Source organism: Erithacus rubecula, assembly GCF_903797595.1.
Source record: "Erithacus rubecula genome assembly, contig: scaffold_1155_arrow_ctg1, whole genome shotgun sequence".
Lineage (NCBI taxonomy): Eukaryota > Metazoa > Chordata > Aves > Passeriformes > Muscicapidae > Erithacus > Erithacus rubecula.
In genome coordinates, this window is record NW_027636251.1 from 96 (window position 1) to 23448 (window position 23353).

Consider the following 23353-nt stretch of genomic DNA (forward strand, 5'->3'; position numbering starts at 1 on the left):
TCCCTGACTGCCACCTCTGCATTGGCCTGGGGACACCCCAAAAATCACACTGTACCCCAAAAACACACCCCAAAAATCACTGAGTGACCCCAAAAACAGCGTGTCCCTGACTGCCACCTCTGCATTGGCCTGGGGACACCCCAAAAAATCACACTGTACCCCAAAAACACACCACCCCAACAATCACAACTGTACCCAAACACGCGTTTGTCCCTGACTGCCACCTCTGCATTGGCCTGGGGACACCCCAAAAATCACACTGTACCCCAAAAAACACACCCCAAAATCACACTGTACCCCAAAAACAGCGTGTCCCTGACTGCCACCTCAGCATTGGCCTGGGGACCCCAAAAACAGAGACTGTACCCCAAAAACACACCCCAAAATCACACTGTACCCCAAAAACAGTGTGTCCCTGACTGCCACCTCTGCATTGGCCTGGGGACACCCCAAAAATCACACTGTACCCCAAAAACAGCGTGTCCCTGACTGCCACCTCAGCATTGGCCTGGGGACACCCCAAAAATCACACTGTACCCCAAAAACAGCGTGTCCCTGACTGCCACCTCTGCATTGGCCTGGGGACACCCCAAAAATCACACTGTACCCCAAAAACACACCCCAAAATCACTGTACCCCAAAAACAGCGTGACCCTGACTGCCACCTCAGCATTGGCCTGGGGACACCCCAAAAATCACACTGTACCCCCAAAACAGCGTGTCCATGACTGCCACCTCTGCATTGGCCTGGGGACACCCCAAAAACAGAGACTGTGCCCCAAAAACACACCCCAAAATCACTGAGTGACCCCAAACCCCAAACCCCAAAGCCTGGACGGTGATTTCAGCGTTGGCCCGGGACAGGGGGGATTTGGGATGTTTTGGGGGCTGTTTTTTGGTTGGCTTTTTGGTTGGTTTTGGGGGTATCTTTGAGGTGGTTTCGGGCTGTCTTTGGGGTATTTTTTGGGCTATTTTGGGATATTTTTGGGATATTTTAGGATACCTGCACGTATCCCATGTAGGCCTGCACCGCCCGCAGCCCGTGCTCGGCGATCAGCCTGGGGGGGTTTGGGGTGTTTCTGTGATTGTTTTTTGGGCTATTTTGGGCTATTTTGGGCTATTTTGGGATAATTTTGGGATATTTTGGGATACCTGCACGTATCCCATGTAGGCCTGCACCGCCCGCAGCCCGTGCTCGGCGATCAGCTCCCGCACCAGCCCGATCCCTTTCCGGTTGGCCGCCACCTGCGCCCGCAGATCCGCCAGGTTGTCGCGCAGGTTGCGCGTCCCCGAACAGCCGGGAACGGAGCCGGGAGCCAGCAGAGCCTCTGTCACCGCTGGGACAGGGACAGGGACAGGGGGGAGAGAGCCACATCATGTGCCTGCCACATTTCTGCTGTCCCCAATGTCCCCAGTGTCCCCAATCCCCTTAATGTCCCCAATGTCCTCACTGTCCCAAATATTCCCCAATGTCCCCAATGTTCCCCCAATGTCTCCAATGTCCCCAATCCTCTCAATGTCCCCACTGTCCCCCACTGTCCCCCACTGTCCCCAATGTCGCCTCAATGTCCCCCAATGTGCCCCCAATGTCCCCCAATGTCCCCTGTGTCCCCCAATGTCCCAAATGTCCTCAGTGTCCCCAATGTCCCCAGTGTTCTCAAGTGTCCCCAATTACCCCACTGTCCCCAACATCCCCAATGTCCCCAATTCCCCCAATCCCTCCTGTCCCCTGTCCCTGCCCCTCACCCTGTCCCCAATGTACCCAATCCCCCAATGTCCCCAATCCCCCAATGTCCTCAATGTCCCCAGTGCCCCCAATGTCTCAAGTGTCCCTAATTTCCCCACTGTCCCCAGTCCTCTCAATGTCCCCACTGTCCCCAATGTCCCCCAATGTCCCCCAATGTCCTCAGTGTCCCCAATGTCCCCAATCCTCCAATGTCCCCAATGTCCCCCAATGTCCCCCAATATCCCCAATATCCCCAATGTCCCTACTGTCTCCCAATGTCCCCAATGTCCCCCAATGTCCCCCAATGTCCCCTGTGTCCCCAATGTCCCCCAATGTCCTCAGTGTCCCCAATGTCCCCAATCCTCCAATGTTCCCAATGTCCCCAACGTCCCCAATGTCCCCAGTGTCCCCAATGTCCCCCAATGTCCCCAGTGTCCCCAATGTCCCCCAATCCCCCAATGTCCCTAAATCCCTCAATGTCCCCCAATATCCCCAATATCCCCAATGTCCCTACTGTCTCCCAATGTCCCCAACCCCCAACGTTCCCCCCGTCCCCCCTCCCCCTGTCCCCCCTCACCGCGCTCCTGGAACTGTCCCTGTGTCACCAGTTTGAAGGACACGAACGCCGCCCCCTCGTGGCTGAGGCTGCGCGAGTGCGGCGGCATCGAGCCGGGAGCGCTGCCCCCAACGTCCGCGTGGTGCCCCCTGCTGGCCACGAAGAACACGGGCCGCGCCTCGCCCGGCCAGAACACCTGCGACAGGTGAGAATGGGAACGGCTGGGACAGGTGAGAGACACCTGGGACAGGTGAGAATGGGAACGGCTGGGACAGGACACCTGGGACAGGTGAGAATGGGAATGGCTGGGACAGGACACCTGGGACAGGTGAGAATGGGAACGGCTGGGACAGGTGAGAGACACCTGGGACAGGTGAGAATGGGAATGGCTGGGACAGGACACCTGGGACAGGTGAGAATGGGAACGGCTGGGACAGGTGAGAGACACCTGGGACAGGTGAGAATGGGAACGGCTGGGACAGGACACCTGGGACAGGTGAGAATGGGAACGGCTGGGACAGGTGAGAGACACCTGGGACAGGTGAGAATGGGAATGGCTGGGACAGGACACCTGGGACAGGTGAGAATGGGAACGGCTGGGACAGGTGAGAGACACCTGGGACAGGTGAGGGACAGAACACCTGGGACAGGTGAGAATGGGAATGGCTGGGCAGGTGAGGGACAGAACGGCTGGGCAGGTGAGAATGGGAGAGAGAACGGCTGGGACAGATGAGGGACAGAACACCTGCACAGGTGAGGGACAGAACGGCTGGGACAGGTGAGAAACATCTGGGACAGGTGAGGGACAGAACACCTGGGACAGGTGAGAATGGGGACAGAAGAGTTTGGGGGGACAGAGATGTTCCAAGTCTGCCCAGCTGTGCCCAGGTGCCCCCAGGTGTATCTCAGGAATATCTCAGGTGTATCTCAGGAATATCCCAGGTGTATCTCAGGTATATCCCAGGTGTATCTCAGGTGTCCCAGGTGTATTTCAGGTCCCCCCAGGTGTATCTCAGCTGTCCCCAGGTGCCCCAGGTGCCCCCAGGTATATCCCAGGTATATCCTAGGTGCCCCCAGGTAGACCCAGGTATCCCCAGGTACATCTCAGGTATATCCCAGGTGTATCTCAGGTGTTCCAGGTGTATCTCAGGTGCCCCCACGTGTATCCCAGGTATATCCCAGGTGCCCCCAGGTATCCCCAGGTGTCCCCAGGCCCCCCCATGTGTATCCCAGGTGTATCTCAGCTGTCCCCAGGTGTCCCCAGGTGTATCCCCAGGTGCCCCAGGTGTATCCCCAGGTGTCTCAGGTGTATCCCCAGGTGTCCCAGGTGTATCCCCAGGTGCCCCCAGGTGCTCCCAGGTGTCCCCAGGGGTATCCCCAGGTGTCCCAGGTGTATCCCCAGGTGTATCTCAGCTGTCCCCAGGTGTCCCAGGTGTATGCCCAGGTGTCTCAGGTGTATCCCAGGTGTATCCCCAGGTGTCCCAGGTGTCCCAGGTGTATGCCCAGGTGCCCCAGGTGTGCTCACAGGTGTGATGACGGTCAGGTCGGGCAGGTGGCTGCCCCCCGCCCGGGGGTGGTTGCTCAGGATGACGTCACCCTCGCGCAGCTCCGGGCCCAGGTTACGGATCTGGGGGAGGGGCAGAGACCCCAAATCACAGCGGGGCCAAAAACACCCAAAATATCCCAAAATATCCCAAAATATCCCAAAATAACCCAAAATATCCCCGAAATCACAGCGGGGCCAAAAACACCCAAAATATCCCAAAATATCCCCGAAATCACAGCAGGACCAAAAATACCCAAAATAACCCAAAATAACCCAAAATATCCCAAAATACCCCAAAATATCCCTGAAACCACAGCGGGACCAAAATACCCCACAACATCCAAAATATATCCAAAATATCCCAAAATAACCAAAAAATGCCCAAAATAACCCAAAATAACCCCGAAATCGCAGTGGGGCCAAAATAACCCAAAATACCCCAAATAACCCAAAATATCCCAATAATATCCCAAAATAACCCAAAATATCCCAAAAACATCCCATAATAACCACCCAAAATATCCCAAAAACATCCCAAAATCCCACAAAATCCCCCCACCCCCCCCCCCCAGGACCCCCCAAATCCTCCTGAGACCCCCCAAACGTCCCAAATCCCCCCAAAACCCCCTGAGACTCCCCCCCCCCGAGATGGCTCTAGGACCTCCCAAACCCCCAAAAACCCCCTTGGGACCCTTCTGAGACCCCCCTGAGACCCCCCAAATCCCACTGGGACCCCCTAAAACTGCCTGGGACCCCCCCAAATCCCACCCAAAACCTCCCCAAATCCCCCTGAGACCCGCCTAGGACCCCACCCAAACCCCCCCTGGGACCCCCCCAAATCCCCCCAGGAGTCCCCAAATCCCTTCACCTGCACGGCCCTGGAACCCCCTGAGACCCCCCGAGACCCCCCTGGGACTCCCCAAATCCCCCTGGGACCCCCTAAAACTCCCTGGAACCCCCCAAATCCCCCCCAAAACCTCCCCAAATCCCTCTGAAATCCCCATAGGACCCCACTAAGACCCCCCTGGGACCCCCCAAATCCCCCCCTAAACCTCCCCAAATCCCTCTGAGACCCCCCTGAGATCCCCCTGGGACCCCCCTAGGATCCCCCAAATCCTCCTGAGTCCCCAAACCCCCCCCCCAAATCCCGCCCAAATCCCCCTGATATCCCCCTGAAATCCCCATAGGACCCCCCCTAAGACCCCCCCAGGACCTCCCCAAATCCCCCAGGACCCCCCCAAATCCCCCTAAGGCACCCCTGAGATCCTCCCTAGGACCCCCCAAACTCCCCCAGGAGTCCCCCAAATCCCCGAGACTCCCTTGGGATCTCCCTAGGACCCCCCAAATTCCCCTGTGACCCCACAAATGCCTCCAAACCCCCCCAAATCCCCCCCTGGGATCCCCCAAATCCCCCCCCAAACCTCCCCAGGACCCCCCAAATCCCCCCCAAATCCCCTCACCTGGAGCTGTCCATTCCTTGCTCGGCACTCAGGTGCACGGGGATGTGGGGGGCGTTGGACACCAGCCCCCCCCGGGACCCCCAAACCGCCCTGGGACCCCCCAAAACCCCCTGAGACCCTCCTGAGATCCCCCTGCTACCCCCTAAAATTCCCTGGAACCCCCCAAATCCCCCCCCAAAACTTCCCCAAATCCCCCTGAGACACCCCTGAAATCCCCTTAGGACCCCACCCAAACCCCTCCAGGACCCCCCAAATCCCCCTGGGACCCCCCAAATCCCCTGACCTGGAACTGCACGGCCTCCTGCATGGCGCCCAGGTGCACGGGGATGTGGGGGGCGTTGGACACCAGCCCCCCCCCCGGGCCGAACAGGGCGCAGGAGAAGTCGAGGCGCTCCTTGATGTTGGTGGAGATGGCGGTGCGCTGCAGGGTGCGCCCCATCTGCTCTGCGGGGGGGGCAGGGCACGCTCGGGGGGACCCCAAAAACGGGGAGGGGACCCCCAAAATGGGAGGAGTCCGGGAACCTCCCCTGAGACCCCCGGGACCGCCCCTGAACCAACCAGAGACCCCCGGGACCCCCAGGATCCTCCATCTGCTCTGCGGGGGGGGCAGGGCACGCTCGGGGGACCCCAAAAACGGGGAGGGGACCCCCAAAATGGGGGGGACCCGGGAACTTCCCCTGAGACCCCCGGGACCGCCCCTGACCCAACCAGAGACCCCCGGGACCGCCCAGTGACCCCCGGGACCGCCCCGTCTGCTCTGCGGGGGCAGGGCACGCTCGGGGGACCCCCAAAAACGGGGAAGGGACCCCCAAAAATGGGGGGAACACCCCGAAAATGGGGGGAACCCGGGAACCTCCCCTGAGACCCCCGGGACCGCCCCTGAACCAACCAGAGACCCCCGGGATCCTCCATCTGCTCTGCGGGGGCACGGCACGCTCGGGGGACCCCAAAATCGGGGAGGGAACCCCAAAAATGGGGGGAACACCCCGAAAATGGGGGGAACACCCCGAAAATGGGGGGAACCCGGGAGAACTCACAGAGACCCCCGGGACCCCGCGGGACCGCCCCATCTGCTCTGCGGGGGGGGGCAGGGCACGCTCGGGGGGACCCCAAAAACGGGGCTGGGACCCCCAAAAATGGGGAGGGGAGACCCCAAAAACGAGGGGAACCCCCCGAAAATGGGGGGAGCCCGGGAGAACTCACAGAGACCCCCGGGACACCCCTGGACACCCCAGGACCCCCCAGGACCCCCCCAAACCACCCCGAGTTCCACCAAGAACCCCCCCAACACCATCCCCCCCAAACCCTCCCAAGACCCCCCAGGACCCCCCAGCCTCCCCAAGATTCCCCCAAAACCCTCCCAGGAATCCCCAGAATTCCCTCAAATTCCCCCCGGGGACCCCCCCAAATACCCCCAGGACCCCCCCCCCCAAGCCCCCTCAAACACCCCAGGACCCCCCAGGACCCCCCCAGGAACCCGCAGGACCCCCCCAAACCCTCCCCAGAATCCCCCCCAAACCCCCCCAAAGCACCCTGAGTTCCCCCCAGGACCCCCCCCATACCCTCCCAGGACCCCCCCAACCCCCCCCAAACCTCTCCCCAAACCCTCCCAGGACCCCCCCAACCCCCCCCAAACCTCTCCCCAAACCCCTCCAGGACCCCCCCAACCCCCCCCAAACCCCCCCAAACCCCTCCAGGACCCCCCAAAACCTCTCCCCAAACCCCTCCAGGACCACCCAGGACCGCCCCAGCCGCCCCCCCGGCCCCCCAGCCCCCCACCTGCGATGCTCATGAAGCGGTGGGAGAAGATGGAGAGCTGCACCGGGTCCAGCCCCTCCCCCAGCTCCCGCCGCGGCCCCTCCCCCACCGCGATGCTCAGGGCCCCGAGCGGCGTCACCGAGGCCACGCAGCCCGGCTCCACCAGAACGGTGCTGGGGACCCAAAAAACACCATTGAGAGACCCCAAAATAGCACTAGGGTACCCTAAAATATCACTGGGGTACCCTAAATATCACTGGGGTACCCTAAATGTCACTGGGGTCACTGGGGTCACACAGCCCGGCTCCACCAGGACGGTGCTGGGGACCCCAAAAACGTCATTGAGAGACCCCAAAATGTGATTGGGGACCCCAAAGTATCACTGAGAGACCCCAAAATGTGATTGGGGAACCCTAAATGTCACTGGGGTCACGCAGCCCGGCTCCACCAGGACGGTGCTGGGGACCCCAAAAACACCATTGAGAGACCCCAAAATAGCACTAGGGTACCCTAAAATATCACTGGGGTACCCTAAATATCACTGGGGTACCCTAAATGTCACTGGGGTCACCGAGGCCACGCAGCCCGGCTCCACCAGGACGGTGCTGGGGACCCCAAAAACGTCATTGAGAGACCCCAAAATGTGATTGGGGACCCCAAAGTATCACTGAGAGACCCCAAAATGTGATTGGGGAACCCTAAATGTCACTGGGGTCACTGGGGCCACGCAGCCCGGCTCCACCAGGACGGTGCTGGGGACCCCAAAAATATCATTGAGAGACCCCAAAAATGGCATTGGAAACCCCAAAAATGGCATCAGGGGCCCCAAAAATGGCATTGGGGACCCCAAAATACCAGTGGGGTATGCTAAAATATCATTGGGGACCCCAAAAAATGTCACAGGGGTCACACAGCCCGGCTCCACCAGGACGGTGCTGGGACCCCAAAAATGCCATCAGGGACCCCAAAATGGGATTGGGGACCCCTAAATGGCATTGGGGTACCCTAAAATATCATTAGGGTACCCTAAAATGGCATCAGGGACCCCAAAATATCATTGGGGACCCCAAAATAGCACTGAGAGACCCCAAAACGCCATTGGGGTCCCTAAAACCTCCCCAGGGACCCCAAAAATCTCATGGGGGACCACAAAATATCCCTGGGGTCCCTAAAATGTCACTGAGAGACCCCAAAATATCATTGGGGTCCCCAAAAGTGTCATTGGGGATCCCAAAAATCTCCCCGGGGTCCCCCCAAGCTCCTCCCACCACGGCCTGGGGGGTCCCAGGGGCTTCCTGGGCTCTTCACGGGAGTTTTGGGGTCCCCAAACCCTCCCTGGGGTCCCCAAAAATCTCATTGAGGTCCCCAAAAAATCTCACTGGGGGTCCCCAAAAATCTCACTGGGGGTCCCCAAAAATCTCACTGGAGGTCCCCAAAAAATCTCACTGGGGGTCCCCAAAAATCTCACTGGGGGTCCCCAAAAAATCTCACTGGGGGTCCCCAAAAATCTCACTGGGGGTCCCCAAAAATCTCATTGAGGTCCCCAAAAATCTCACTGGGGGTCCCCAAAAATCTCATTGAGGTCCCCAAAAATCTCACTGGGGGTCCCCAAAAATCTCACTGGAGGTCCCCAAAAAATCTCACTGGGGGTCCCCAAAAATCTCACTGGGGGTCCCCAAAAATCTCACTGGGGGTCCCCAAAAATCTCATTGAGGTCCCCAAAAATCTCACTGGGGGTCCCCAAAAATCTCACTGTGTGATCCCTAAAAATCTCATTGGGTTCCCAAAATATTATTGGGGTGCCTAAAAATAGCACTGGGGTCCCAAAAGCACCTTTGGGGGTCCCAAAAACACCTTTAGGGGTCCCAAAAGCATCTTTGGGGTCCCTAAAAATCACGTGGGGGTCCCCAAAATCTCATTGGGGGGTCCCAAAAATCTCCCGGGGATCCCAAAAAATCTCCCTAGGGTCCCTAAAATGTCATTGGGGTCCCCAAAAACACCATTGGGGGTCACAAAAGTTCCATCAGGGACCCCCCCAAAACTCCCCCGGGGTCACCCCTCCCCCTCCCCAGCCCCTCCCCCACCTGTTGGTGTCGATGATGAGGGCGGGGCCGGGCAGGGCGTGGCCGCTGCGCAGATCCCCCAGCAGGAACACGGGCGTGTCCCGGTAGCCGCCCTCGAAATAGCAGCGGGTCACCTGCGGGGGCACTTCCGGTCACTTCCGGGTCATCCCAGGAACACTTCCGGGAATTCCCAGTCATTTCCGGGTCATGCCACTGTCACTTCCGGGTCACACACTGTCACTTCCGGGTCACACACAGTCACTCGCGGTCACTTTCGGGTCATTCCAGAGCCACTTCCGGGTATTCCCGGTCATTTTGGGGTCCTGCCATTGTCACTTCCGGGTTATCCCGGGGATACTTCCGGGTACTCCTGATCATTTCCGGGTCATGTCACTGTCACTTCCGGTAGCTTTTGAGTCACTTTCTGTCATCACATTGTCACTTCCTGGTCATTTTTGGGTCATCCCGTTGTCACTTCCGGGCACTTCCGGTCACATATTGGTCACTTCCGGTTCACCCTTGGGTCATGGCCGGTCACTTCCAGGTCATCCAAGAGTCGCTTCCTGTCACATCCAGGTCACTTCCGGCCATTTTTGGCCATTTTCTGGTCATCTAAGGGTCACTTCCTGACACTTCCTGGTTACCCTCCAGTCACTTCCGGGTTACCCTACGGTCACTTCCGGGTCACCCCGGGTCACTCCCTGACATTTCCTGGTCACTTCCGGGTTATCCCCAGGTCACTTCCTGTTACTTTCAGGCAACCTCGGGGTCACTTCCGGATACTTCCGGGTCAGTTTCAGTCACTTCCGGGTCATTCTGGAGTCACTTCCGGGTCACCCTTGAGTCATGTCTGGTGGCTTCCAATCATTTCCCACATAATTCACAGCCACTTCCGGGTCACGTCTGGGTCACTTCCGGGTCACGTGAGTCACTTCCGGTCACTTTTTTAGGATATCCCAGAGTCACTTCCTGTCATTTAAGGTCACCCTCGGTCACTTCCGGGTCATCCAAGGGTTGCTTCCGGGTCATTTCCTGTCACTTCCAGGTCACCCTTCTGTCACCCCTGGGTCACTTCCGGTCATTTTTAAGGTCATCCCAGGGTCACTTTGGGTCATTTCCGGGTCACCCTGGGGTCACCCCCAGGTCCCTCCAGCCCCTCCCCCGTTCCCCTCCCCCCTCACCCTCTCGGGCCGGGGTCTCCCCTCCCCCTCCTCCAGCCGTGGTTCGGGGGCGGGGTCGGTTCTGCCCAGGCCCCGAACCCGCAGATCGTCCACGAGCACGGCCCGGCCCGGCAGCTCGAACCCGAACTCCTGACGGTACCTGGGGAGCGGGGGAGGGGCGAGTGAGGGGGGGGACACAAATATGGGGGGAGGACCCAAATATTGGGGGGGGGACCCAAATATTGGGGGGGGGGGGTCATGGGGGGGAACCTCAAACTCCTGATGGTACCTGGGGGAGGGGGAGACCCCGAATTATGGGGGGGTCATGGGGAGGGACACAAATATCAGGGGGAGGGTTTGGGGGGTGAACCATGATGGGACTGGGAGTGGGACTGGGATTGGGATTGGGATTGGGACTGGGACTGGGATTGGGATTGGGATTGGGATTGGGATTGGGACTGGGACTGGGACTGGGATTGGGATTGGGATTGGGATTGGGATTGGGATTGGGACTGGGACTGGGACAGGGATTGGGATTGGGACTGGGACTGGGATTGGGATTGGGATTGGGATTGGGACTGGGATTGGGATTGGGATTGGGATTGGGATTGGGACTGGGACTGGGACTGGGACTGGGACTGGGACTGGGATTGGGATTGGGATTGGGACTGGGACTGGGATTGGGATTGGGATTGGGACTGGGACTGGGACTGGGATTGGGATTGGGACTGGGATTGGGATTGGGATTGGGACTGGGATTGGGATTGGGACTGGGACTGGGACTGGGATTGAGATTGGGACTGGGACTGGGATTGGGACTGGGATTGGGATTGGAACTGGGACTGGGATTGAGATTGGGATTGGGACTGGGATTGGGACTGGGATTGGGACTGGGATTGAGATTGGGATTGGGACTGAGATTGGGACTGGGATTGGGATTGGGATGGGACTGGGATTGGGATTGGACTGGGATTGGGATTAGGAGTGGGACTGGGATTGGATTGGGACTGGGACTGGAATGGGATTGGGATTGGGACTGGGACTGGGACTGGGATTGGGACTGGGATTGGGATTGGGATTGGGACTGGGACTGGGATTGGGATGGGATTGGGACTGGGATTGGATTGGGACTGGGATTGGGATTGGGACTGGGACTGGGATTGGGATTGGGATTGGGACTGGGATTGGGACTGGGATTGGGACTGGAATTGGGATTGGGATTGGGATTGGGATTGGGACTGGGATTGGGATTGGGACTGGGACTGGGATTGAGATTGGGATTGGGACTGGAATTGGGACTGGGATTGGGAATGGGATTGGGATTGGGACTGGGACTGGGATTGAGATTGGGATTGGGATTGGGACTGGGATTGGGATTGGGACTGGGATTGGGACTGGGATTGAGATTGGGATTGGGACTGGGATTGGGATTGGGACTGGGACTGGGATTGAGATTGGGATTGGGACTGGGATTGGGATTGGGACTGGGATTGAGATTGGGACTGGGATTGGGATTGGGATTGGGACTGGGATTGGGACTGGGATTGGGACTGGGATTGGGACTGGGATTGGGACTGGGATTGGGATTGGGATTGGGACTGGGATTGGGACTGGGATTGGGACTGGGATTGGGACTGGGACACAGTGTCGCCCCGCTTTCGTCCCCTGGTGTCACAGTGTCCCTCTGTGTCCCGGTGTCCCCCCTGCTGTCACAGTGTCCCCACTGTCACCCTGTCCAGCATTGTCAGTGTCCCCCGGTGCCCCCCCTCGTCCCTCTGTCCCGGTGTCCCCCCACTGTCCCCCTGTCCCCCGTCCCTCTGTCCCACTGTCCCCCTGTCCCCTGCCCCGCTGTCCCGGTGTCCCCCGTCCCGCTGTCACTCACCGCTGGGTGAAGGCGGCCAGGAAGTCCCCGGCGGGGCAGGAGCCGGGGTGTGCCGGGTGTCCCTGCGGTGACACCATCAGCGCCCCGTCCGTGCCCTCGTAGCGCATGTGCAGGAACGGCTCGGTGACAATCTGCTCGCTGGGGACACGGGGTGACACCGCCACTGGCACTGTGTCACTGTGTCACTGTCACTGTGTCACTGTGTCATTGTCACTGTGTCACTGTCACTGTGTCACTGTCACTGTGTCACTGTGTCACTGTGTCACTGTCACTGTGTCACTGTCACTGTGTCACTGTCACTGTGTCACTGTGTCACTGTGTCACTGTGTCACTGTCACTGTGTCACTGTGTCACTGTCACTGTGTCTGTGTGTCACTGTGTCACCATGTCACCCTGCCCCAGTGTCACCATCACTGCATCATCCTGCCACCACATCACGTCACTGCCATCGTGTCACACTGTCATCCTGCCACCCTGTCTTCAGAGTCACTGTGTCACTGTGCCACCGCGTCCCTAGTGTCACCCTGTCCCCGTGTCACCATCACCGAGCCACCCTGTCCACGTGTCCCTGCTGTCCCCAGTCCCCATCCCCCAGTGTCCCCTGTCCCAGTCCCGCTGTCCCCTGTCCCCGTCCCACCCGGCTCTCCCTCCCGCCCCTCCCCCGCGATTATCGCTGCTATCGCCACTATCACCCCTATCGCTGCTCTCGCTACTATCGTCCCTATCGCTGCTATCACTCCCTATCGCCACTGTCGCCACTGTGGCCGCTGTCCCCGTCCCGCCCCGCCCGGCTCTCCTTCCCGTCCCTCCCCCGCCCCTATCTCTGCTATCGCGACTATCGCTCCCAATCGCCGCTGTCGCCGCTATCGCTGCTATCGCTCCCATCGCTTCCTATCGCTCCTAATCGCCGCTGTCGCCGCTATATCGCCGCTGTCCCCGTCCCGCCCCGCCCGGCTCTCCCTCCCACCCCACCCCCGCCCCATCTCTGCTATCGCTCCCAATCGCTCCCAATCGCCGCTGTCGCCGCTTTGTCGCCGCTGTCGCGACAGTGGCGCACTCACTCGCCGAAGCCCTGCTCCCGCAGCGCGTCCCGGCAGCGCCGCTCGAGCTCGCTCAGGCGCCGCTGCAGCTGCGGGAACGCGCCGGGCTCGTACGGGAGCGCGCACGGCTCCTGCTCCTCGTGCACGACATCGGCCAGAGCCAGACCCAGCGCCGACAGCAGCCCGCTGTGCCTGGGGACAGGGAGGGGACACTGGGGACACTGGGGACACTGCCAGACCCAGCGCCGACAGCAGCCCGCTGTGCCTGGGGACAGTGAGGACATTGGGGACATTGGGGACACTGGGGACACTGCCAGACCCAGCGCCGACAGCAGCCCGCTGTGCCTGGGGACAGGGAGGGGACACTGGGGACACTGGGGACACCGGGGACATTGGGGACAGTGACAGACCCAGCGCCGACAGCAGCCCGCTGTGCCTGGGGACAGGGAGGGGACACTGGGGACATTGAGGACACTGGGGACACCGAGGGGACAGTCCTGGGACAGCCCCAGCCCGCTGTGCCTGGGGACACCGGGGACATCATGGGACACTGAGGGGACATGAGGGGACATTGTGGGGACATCGAGGGACAGCCAAAGACACCCTCAGGACATGTCTATCACCCACTTGGGGACACCCACCGTGTGCCAAAACCACCAACACTGCCAGGGACCCTCAAAAACCCCCCAGGGACCCCCAAATCCCCCAAGGATGCCCCAAAGCCCCCCGGGAACACCTAAACTCCCTGTGTCCCATTCCAGGGACCTCCCAAACACCCCAGAGAACCCCCAGTCCCCCCAGGGACCCCCCAGGGACCCCCCAGTCCCCCCCTCACCCACCTGTGCACGATGACCCGGGCCATGCCCAGTGCCCTGGCGATGGCACACGCGTGTGACCCCCCCAAACCCCCCAGTGACCCCCCAGTGACCCCCCCAAACCCCCCAGTGACCCCCCCAAACCCCCCAGTGACCCCCCCAGTCCCCCCCAGTCTCACCTGTGCACGATGACCCGGGCCATGCCCAGTGCCCGGGCGATGGCACATGCGTGCTGCCCGCCCGCGCCACCAAAACTCGCCAGGATGTGCCGGGAGGCGTCGTGACCCCGAGCCTGGGACAGCAGGGACAGGGACAGTGACATTAGGGACAGCAGGGACAGCAGGGACAGGGACAGCAGGGACAGGGACAGCAGGGACAGGGACAGGTACAGCAGGGACAGCAGGGACAGCAGGGACACTCAGTCACACAGGCAACACAGATGAAACAAGGAGACTCAGATAACATCCATGTGACACAAGTGACATGCAGATGACACAGGTGACACAGGTGACACACAGGTGACAAACAGGTGGCACAGGTAACATACAGATGACACTCAGGTGTGACAGGTGCCACAGGTGACACCCAGGTGACACTCAGATGACACACAGGTGAGACACAGATGATAGGTGACACACAGGTAACACACAGGTGACACAGGTGACACAGGTGACAGGTGTCACAGATGACACTCAGGTGACACAGGTGACACAGGTGACACTCAGGTGCCACAGGTGCCACAGCTGTCCCAGGTGACAGGTGTCACAGGTGACACACAGATGACACTCAGGTGTCACAGCTGTCCCAGGTGACAGGTGTCACAGGTGACACACAGGTGGCAGGTTACACACAGGTAACACTCAGGTGACACAGGTGACAGGTGCCACAGGTGGCACAAGTGACACCCAGGTGACACTCAGATGACACAGGTGACACTCAGATGACACAGGTGACACCCAGATGACACTCAGGTGACACAGGTGACACACAGGTAACATACAGATGACACTCAGGTGTCACAGGTGACAGGTGCCACAGGTGACACCCAGGTGACACTCAGGTGACAGAGGTGACACAGCTGACACTCAGGTGACTCAGGTGACACACAGGTGTCCCAGGTGACACTCAGGTGACACAGGTGACACTCAGGTGACACTCAGGTCACACAGGTGCCCACCTGTGTCAGGGCGCGGATGGGCCGGCACATGGCCTCGTTGGCCACGCGGATGAACCCCAGCGCCACCTCCTCCACCGAGAGCGGCTCCCCGGTGTCCCCAGCAGTGTCCCCAGCGGTGTCCCCGGTGTCCCCAGCCGTGTCCCCGGTGTCCCCAGCGCTCCGGAAGCGGGCGATGTCCCTGGCCAGCTCCCGGAACGCCGCCTCGGCCGTGGCGCGGCACAGCGGCTCGTCCTCCGCCGGACCGAAAATCCGCGGGAAGAAATCCGGGAGCAGCCGGCCCAGAACCAGGTTAGCGTCGGTGACAGTCAGGGGACCCCCTGGGGACAGCAGGGGACAGTCAGGGGACATTGGGGACAGTCAGGGGACAGCCAGGGGATCCTCTGGGGACAGACAGGGGACACTGGGGACAGTCAGGGGACAGCCAGGGGATCCCCTGGGGACAGCAGGGGACACTGGGGACAGTCAGGGGACAGCCAGGGGATCCCCTGGGGACAGCAGGGGACACTGGGGACAGTCAGGGGACAGCCAGGGGATCCCCTGGGGACAGACAGGGGACACTGGGGACAGTCAGGGGACACTGGGGACAGTCAGGGGACAGCCAGGGGACCCCCTGGGGACAGACAGGGGACACTGAGGACAGTCAGGGGACACTGGGGACAGTCAGGGGACAGCCAGGGGACCCCCTGGGGACAGACAGGGGACACTGAGGACAGTCAGGGGACACTGGGGACAGTCAGGGGACAGCCAGGGCATCCCCTGGGGACAGACAGGGGACACTGGGGACAGTCAGGGGACAGCCAGGGGATCCCCTGGGGACAGTCAGGGGACATTGGGGACAGTCAGGGGACAGCCAGGGGATCCCCTGGGGACAGACAGGGGACACTGGGGACAGTCAGGGGACAGCCAGGGGATCCCCTGGGGACAGACAGGGGACACTGGGGGCAGTCAGGGGACACTGGGGACAGTCAGGGGACAGCCAGGGGACCCCCTGGGGACAGCAGGGGACATTGGGGACAGTCAGGGGACAGCCAGGAGACAGTCAGGGGACAGCCAGGGGACCCTCTGGGGACAGACAGGAGACACTGGGGACAGTCGGGACATTGGGGACAGTCAGGGGACAGCCAGGGGACCCCCTGGGGACAGACAGGGGACATTGGGGACAGTCAGGGGGTCAGGGACACGGGACACGAGGACACAAATGACACAGGTGACACAGAGGTGACACAGGTGACACAGGTAACACAATGACACACAGCTAACACTCAGGTAACACAAGTGACACAGGTGACACAGGTGTGGCACAGGTGACACACAGAGTGACACAGGTAACACAGGTGACACACAGGTGACACAGGTGACATACACAGTGACACACAGGTGTGACACAGGTGACAGGTGTGTCCCCACTCACCCTTGCGGTAACAGGCCGGACCCGGATGAGCCCCCGCAGATTCAGGACCAACAACGTAGAGACCCGACCTGAGGGGACAATGGGGACACTGAGGGGACACAGGGGACACTGAGGGGACAATGGGGACACTGAGGGGACACTGAGGGGACACTGAGGGATTTGGGGTTTTTTTGGTTTTTCTATTTTTGGCGTTTTGGTGGTTTTGAGTTTTGGGTTTTTTAGAGGTTTTGGGGGTTTTGGATTTTTGGGGGTTGTGGGGGGTTGGGATTCGGGGATTTGGGGTTAGTGGGATTTTGGGATTTGGGGGTTGGGGGATTTGGGGTTTAAAGTTTCAGGGGGGACACTGAGGGGAAACTGAGGAGTTTGGGATTTTGGGGGTTTTGCTGTTTTTGGAGGTTTTTTTGGTTTTGGGTTTTTTGGGGTTTTGGGGTTTGGAGAGTTTTGGGAATTTTGGGGTTTTGGGCGGTTTTGAGTTTTGGGGTTTTGGAGGTTTTGGATTTTGAGGGGTTTTGGGGGTTTGGGACTTGGGATTCAGGGATTTTGGGATTTGGGCGTCGGGGGGACAGGGGGACATCGAGGCAACATGGAGAGTACACGAGAACACCCGGACCTCAACAGGCCCCTCCCCCCGCCCCTCCCCCACCTGAAGAAGAGCCGGGAGCCTCCCCCCGCCCCTCCCCCACCTGAAGAAGAGCCGGGAGCCTCCCCCCGCGGCCACGGTGTTGATGTCCAGCTGCGGGGCCTGGATGGACACTCCGGCCGTGCTGGCCTCGAACACGTGCTCCAGCTGCCCCCCGAAGCGGCTGACGTCAGTCGAGGTGCCTGGGGACCCCACAGCATGAACCCCAAACACAGAGACCCCAAACACAGAGACCCCCAAACACAGAGACCCCCAAAACTGCTGAACCCCAAAGCACAGAGACCCCAAACACAGAGACCCCCAAACACAGAGACCCCAAAACTGCTGAACCCCAAAGCACAGAGACCCCAAACACAGAGACCCCCAAACACAGAGACCCCCAAACACAGAGACCCCCAAAACTGCTGAACCCCAAACACAGAGACCCCAAACACAGAGACCCCCAAACACAGAGACCCCCAAAACTGCTGAACCCCAAAGCACAGAGACCCCAAACACAGAGACCCCCAAACACAGAGACCCCAAAACTGCTGAACCCCAAAGCACAGAGACCCCAAACACAGAGACCCCCAAACACAGAGACCCCCAAACACAGAGACCCCCAAAACTGCTGAACCCCAAACACAGAGACCCCAAACACAGAGACCCCCAAACACAGAGACCCCCAAAACTGCTGAACCCCAAAACAGAGACCCCCAAACACAGAGACCCCCAAACACAGAGACCCCAAACACAGAGACCCCAAAACTGCTGAACCCCAAAACAGAGATCCCAAACAGAGAGACCCCCGAACACAGAGACCCCAAACACAGAGACCCCCAAACACAGAGACCCCCAAACACAGAGACCCCCAAAACTGCTGAACCCCAAACACAGAGACCCCAAAACTGCTGAACCCCAAAACACAGAGACCCCAAACACAGAGACCCCCAAACACAGAGGCCCCAAACACAGAGACCCCAAAACTGCTGAACCCCAAAACAGAGACCCCAAACACAGAGACCCCCAAACACAGAGACCCCAAAACTGCTGAACCCCAAAGCACAGAGACCCCAAACACAGAGACCCCAAAACTGCTGAACCCCAAAGCAGAGACCCCAAAACAAAGAGACCCCAAACCCAGAGACCCCCAAACACAGAGACCCCAAAACCCAGACAGCGGCTGACGTCAATCGAGGTGCCTGGAGACCCCAAAGGATGAACCCCAAACACAGAGACCCCAAACATAGAGACCCCAAACACAGAGAACCAAAAACTACCCCATCCCAAACCCAGAGAGACCCCAAAACCCAGAGACCCCAAAACATAGAGACCCCCAAACCCAGAGACCCCCAAACACAGAGACCCCAAACATAGAGACCCCAAACACAGAGAACCAAAAACTGCCCCATCCCAAACCCAGAGAGACCCCAAAACCCAGAGAGACCCCCAAAACCCAGAGACCCCCAAACCCAGAGACCCCCAAACATAGAGACCCCAAACCCAGAGACCCCCAAACATAGAGACCCCAAACCCACCAGAACCCCCAACCCCCTCACAGCGACTGATGTCAGTCGAGGTGCCTGCAGACCCCCAAGGCTGAACCCCAAAACTACTGAACCTCGAAACCTAGAGACCCCAAACTGCCCAGACCCCAAAACTGCTGGACCCCAAAACTGTCCAGACCCCAAAGAGCCCCATCCCAAACCCAGCGGGACCCCCCAAACCCAGCGGGACCCCCCAACTCAGAGAGACCCCCCCCAGGACCCCCAAATCCCCAGGGGACCCCAAATCCAGATCCCAAATCCCATCGGGACCCCCCAGGACCCCCAAATCCAGATCCCAAATCCCCAGGGGACGCCCCAGGACCCCCAAATCCAGATCCCAAATCCCCAGGGGACCCCCCAGGACCCCCAATCCCCGGCCCCCCCATCCCCCCTCACCTCCCATGTCGAAGCCGATGACAGGGGTCCCGTCCCGGGGGTCAAAGGTGGTCCTGGCGTAGCCCACAACCCCTGCGGCCGGGCCCGACAGGATGGCACGGGACCCCCCGAAACTGGCCATGGGCGTGAGACCCCCGTCCGAGCGCATGAACAGCACCCGCACCCCCTGGGGGGATGGGGAATGGGGGAGGGGCGTGAGACCCCCGTGAACAGCACCCGCACCCCCTGGGGGATGGGGAATGGGGGAGGGGCGTGAGACCCCCGTGAACAGCACCCGCACCCCCTGGGGGGATGGGGGAGGGGCGTGAGACCCCCACCATGAACAGCACCCGCACCCCCTGGGGGGTTTGGGTCGGGGGTATTTGGGGTCCCAGCCCCCCTTGCCCCCCTCACCTTGAGGCCGTCCCGGAAGCCCTGGCAGAAGCTGCGCAGGTAGCGCTGCACACCTGGGCTCAGGTAAGCGTCCACGCAGGCGGTGAGGCCGCGGGGCACGGCCCGGGCCATGCGCGCCACGCCCGAGGACAGAGACACCTGGGAGAAACCCAGCTCCAGGGCCAGGGACGCCACCTGCTCCTCGTGCACCGGCCACCTGGGGACACCTGAGTGTCACCTGAGAGTCACCTGAATCACCTGAGACACCTGAATCACCTGAGACACCTGAGTGACACCTGAGTGACACCTGAGTGTCACCTGAGTGTCACCTGAGTGACACCTGAGTGACACCTGGGAGAAACCCAGCTCCAGGGCCAGGGACGCCACCTGCTCCTCGTGCACCGGCCACCTGGGGACACCTGAGTGTCACCTGAGAGTCACCTGAATCACCTGAGTGATACCCGAGTGACACCTGGGAGAAACCCAGCTCCAGGGCCAGGGACGCCACCTGCTCCTCGTGCACCGGCCACCTGGGGACACCTGAGTGACACCTGAGTGACACCTGAGTGACACCTGAGTGACACCTGAGGGACACCTGAGTGACACCTGAGTGACACCTGGGAGAAACCCAGCTCCAGGGCCAGGGACGCCACCTGCTCCTCGTGCACCGGCCACCTGGGGACACCTGAGTGTCACCTGAGTCACCTGAGTGACACCTGAGTGTCACCTGAGACACCTGAGTGTCACCTGAGTCACCTGAGTGACACCTGAGTGTCACCTGAGACACCTGAGTGTCACCTGAATCACCTGAGACACCTGAGTCACCTGAGTGACACCTGAGTGTCACCTGAGTGACACCTGAGTGACACCTGAGTGACACCTGAGTGTCACCTGAGTGACACCTGAGTGACTGTGATACACCTGAGTGACACCTGAGTGACACCTGAGTGACACCTGAGTGACTGTGATACACCTGAGTGACACCTGAGTGACACCTGAGTGACACCTGAGTGACACCTGAGTGACACCTGGGAGAAACCCAGCTCCAGGGCCAGGGACGCCACCTGCTCCTCGTGCACCGGCCACCTGGGGACACCTGAGTGTTACCTGAGTCACCTGAGTCACCTGAGACACCTGAGTGACACCTGAGTGACACCTGAGTGACACCTGAGTGACACCTGAGTGACACCTGAGTGACACCTGAGTGACACCTGAGTGACACCTGGGAGAAACCCAGCTCCAGGGCCAGGGACGCCACCTGCTCCTCGTGCACCGGCCACCTGGGGACACCTGAGTGTCACCTGAGTCACCTGAGAGACACCTGAGAGACACCTGAGTGACACCTGAGTGACACCTGGGAGAAACCCAGCTCCAGGGCCGCCACCTGCTCCTCGTGCACTGGCCACCTGGGGACACCTGAGTGTCACCTGAGTCACCTGAGTGACACCTGAGTGACACCTGAGCCACCTGAATCACACCTGTGTGACCTGAGTGTCACCTGTGTGACACGCCTGACTGTCATCTGTGTCACCTGAATGTCACCTGTGAGACACCAGGGTGTCATCTCTGTCCTCAGTGTCACACCTGAGTTACCTGTGTCACCTGAGTGTCACCTGTGTGACCCCAAATCCCACCTGCTACTCATGTCCTGGCCACCTGTGTGTCACCTGAGTGTCACCTGAGTGTCACACCTGTGTCACACCTGTGTATCACCTGAGTATCACCTGAGTGTCACCTGAGTGTCACCTGAGCATCACCTGTGTGCCACCTGTGTGCCACCTGTGTCACACCTGACTCATACCTGAGACCCCACATTTCACTCATGTGTAGCTGTGCAGCAGCAGAAAGGATTGAAGACCCCCCAGGACCCTCCAAAATCCCTGCAGGACCCCCCAAATTTTACTCAGGTGTGGCTGTGAAGCAGCAGCAGGCTCTGGTGACCTCCCCAGGACCCCCCAATCCCCTCAGGACCCCCCAAAATCCCCCCACTCACACATAGCTGTGCAGCAGCAGCAGGGTTTGAGGACCCCCAAACCCCCCCAGGACCCCCCAAAATCACCCCACTCACGCATAGCTGTGCAGCAGCAGCAGGGATTGGGGACCTCCAAACCCCCCCAGGACCCCCCCAAAAGCCCCCCAAGATCCCCCCAAAATCCCCCCCAGTGTCACTCACGTGTAGCTGTGCAGCAGCAGCAGGCTCTGGTTACCCCCCCAGACCCCCCGAGGACCCCCCAAGCCCCCCACTCACGTGTAGCCGTGCAGCAGCAGCAGGGATTGGGGATCCCCCCAGTCTCCTCCAAACCCCCCCAGACCCCCCCAGACCCCCCCAAATCCCCCCACTCACGCGTAGCTGTGCAGCAGCAGCAGGGATTGGGGATCCCCCAAGCCCCCCAGACCCCCCAGACCCCCCCACTCACATGTAGCTGTGCAGCAGCAGCAGGGATTAGGGATCCCCCAGACCCCCCAGACCCCCCCCAAGCCCCCCACTCACGCGTAGCTGTGCAGCAGCAGCACCCCCAGGCTGCGGAAGCCGCGCCCCAGGAGCCCCTCGAGATCCACCCGGAGCCGCCCCAGGTCCAGCGGCCTCTGCACCAGCAGGGTCACCCCGGAGCAGCCTGGGGGGACAGCGGAGTCACCCCAAAAACAAACACACCGAAAAAACCCCAAAAACCCCAAAAAACTGCAAAAAAATACAAAAAAACCCCAAAAAACCCCATAAAAACAACCCCAAAACCCCCAAAACAACCCCACTGCCCCAGCAAGGTCACCCCGGAGCAGCCTGGGGGGACAGCGGGGTCACCCCAAAAACAAACACACCGAAAAAAAACCCCAAAACCCCAAAAAACTGCAAAAAATTACAAAAAAACCCCCAAAAACCACAAAAACCCACAAAAAAACCCAAATAAACCAAATAAACCCCATTGGAACCAGCAGAGTCACCCCAGAGCAGCCTGGGGGAGAGAGGGGTCACCCCAAAAACACAAACACACCAAAAACCCCTAAAAAACACAAAAAACCCCATAAACCCTCAGACCCCAAAAATCCAAAAAACATCAAAACCCCCCAAAGCACCAAAAGTTCCAAAAATCCCCAAAACCCCCCAAACCCCAAAAAATTAACCCCCTCAAACAAAAAAAACCCCCAAAAAACCAAAAAAAAACCCCAAAACACCAAAATACCCAAAATCCCAAAAAGAACCCCAAACCCCCCAAAACCCCAAAAACTCCAAAAATGCATAAAACCAAAAATATCCAAAAAAATCCCAAAAAAAACCCCAAAACCCCCAAAATACAAAAAACAAAAAAAACCCCCCAAAATCCTAAAAAAACAAAAATCTGCAAAAAAACCTCCAAAACAAAAAAAAAATAAACAAAAAAAATACAAACCCAACCCCCCCAAAAAATAAAAAAAATCCCAAACTGCCAAAAACCCCCAAAAACAAAACAAAACAAAAACCAAAAACCCCAAAAAACTCCAAATCCCAGAGTCCCAAAGACACCCAGGAGTGTCACCTGCCCCAGGTGCCACCATCAGTGTCACCTTTACCTGGGGACAGGTGTCACCCAGGGGCAGGTGACAATGGCAGTGCCACACACAGGTGACAATGGCAGTGCCATGGGACAGGTGACAATGGCAGTGCCACACAGGTGACAAAGGCAATGCCACCACACACAGGTGACAATGGCAGTGCCACCCTGGGCAGGTGACAATGGCAGTGGCACCACACACAGGTGACAATGGCAGTGCCATCACACAGGTGACAGTGGCAGTGCCACCCTGGGGAGGTGACAATGGCAGTGGCACACAGGTGACAATGGCAGTGCC

At 59.5% G+C, this 23353-nt stretch overlaps 1 protein-coding gene across 1 annotated transcript; it reads right to left on the reverse strand.

The window, feature by feature from the left end:
• Positions 1–1152: 1152 nt before the first annotated feature.
• On the reverse strand, positions 1153–22143 carry LOC306815324 (5-oxoprolinase-like; the record flags this gene model as incomplete). Its single annotated transcript, XM_079331907.1, has 17 exons — positions 1153–1337; positions 2304–2478; positions 3808–3909; positions 5572–5732; positions 7068–7219; positions 9131–9243; positions 10291–10429; positions 12152–12289; positions 13213–13383; positions 14186–14298; positions 15184–15300; positions 15337–15500; positions 16595–16662; positions 17278–17416; positions 19157–19322; positions 19550–19745; positions 22020–22143. Coding segments are annotated over 17 exons (2423 nt in total), but the record flags the coding sequence as incomplete, so codon positions are not given.
• Positions 22144–23353: the final 1210 nt, after the last annotated feature.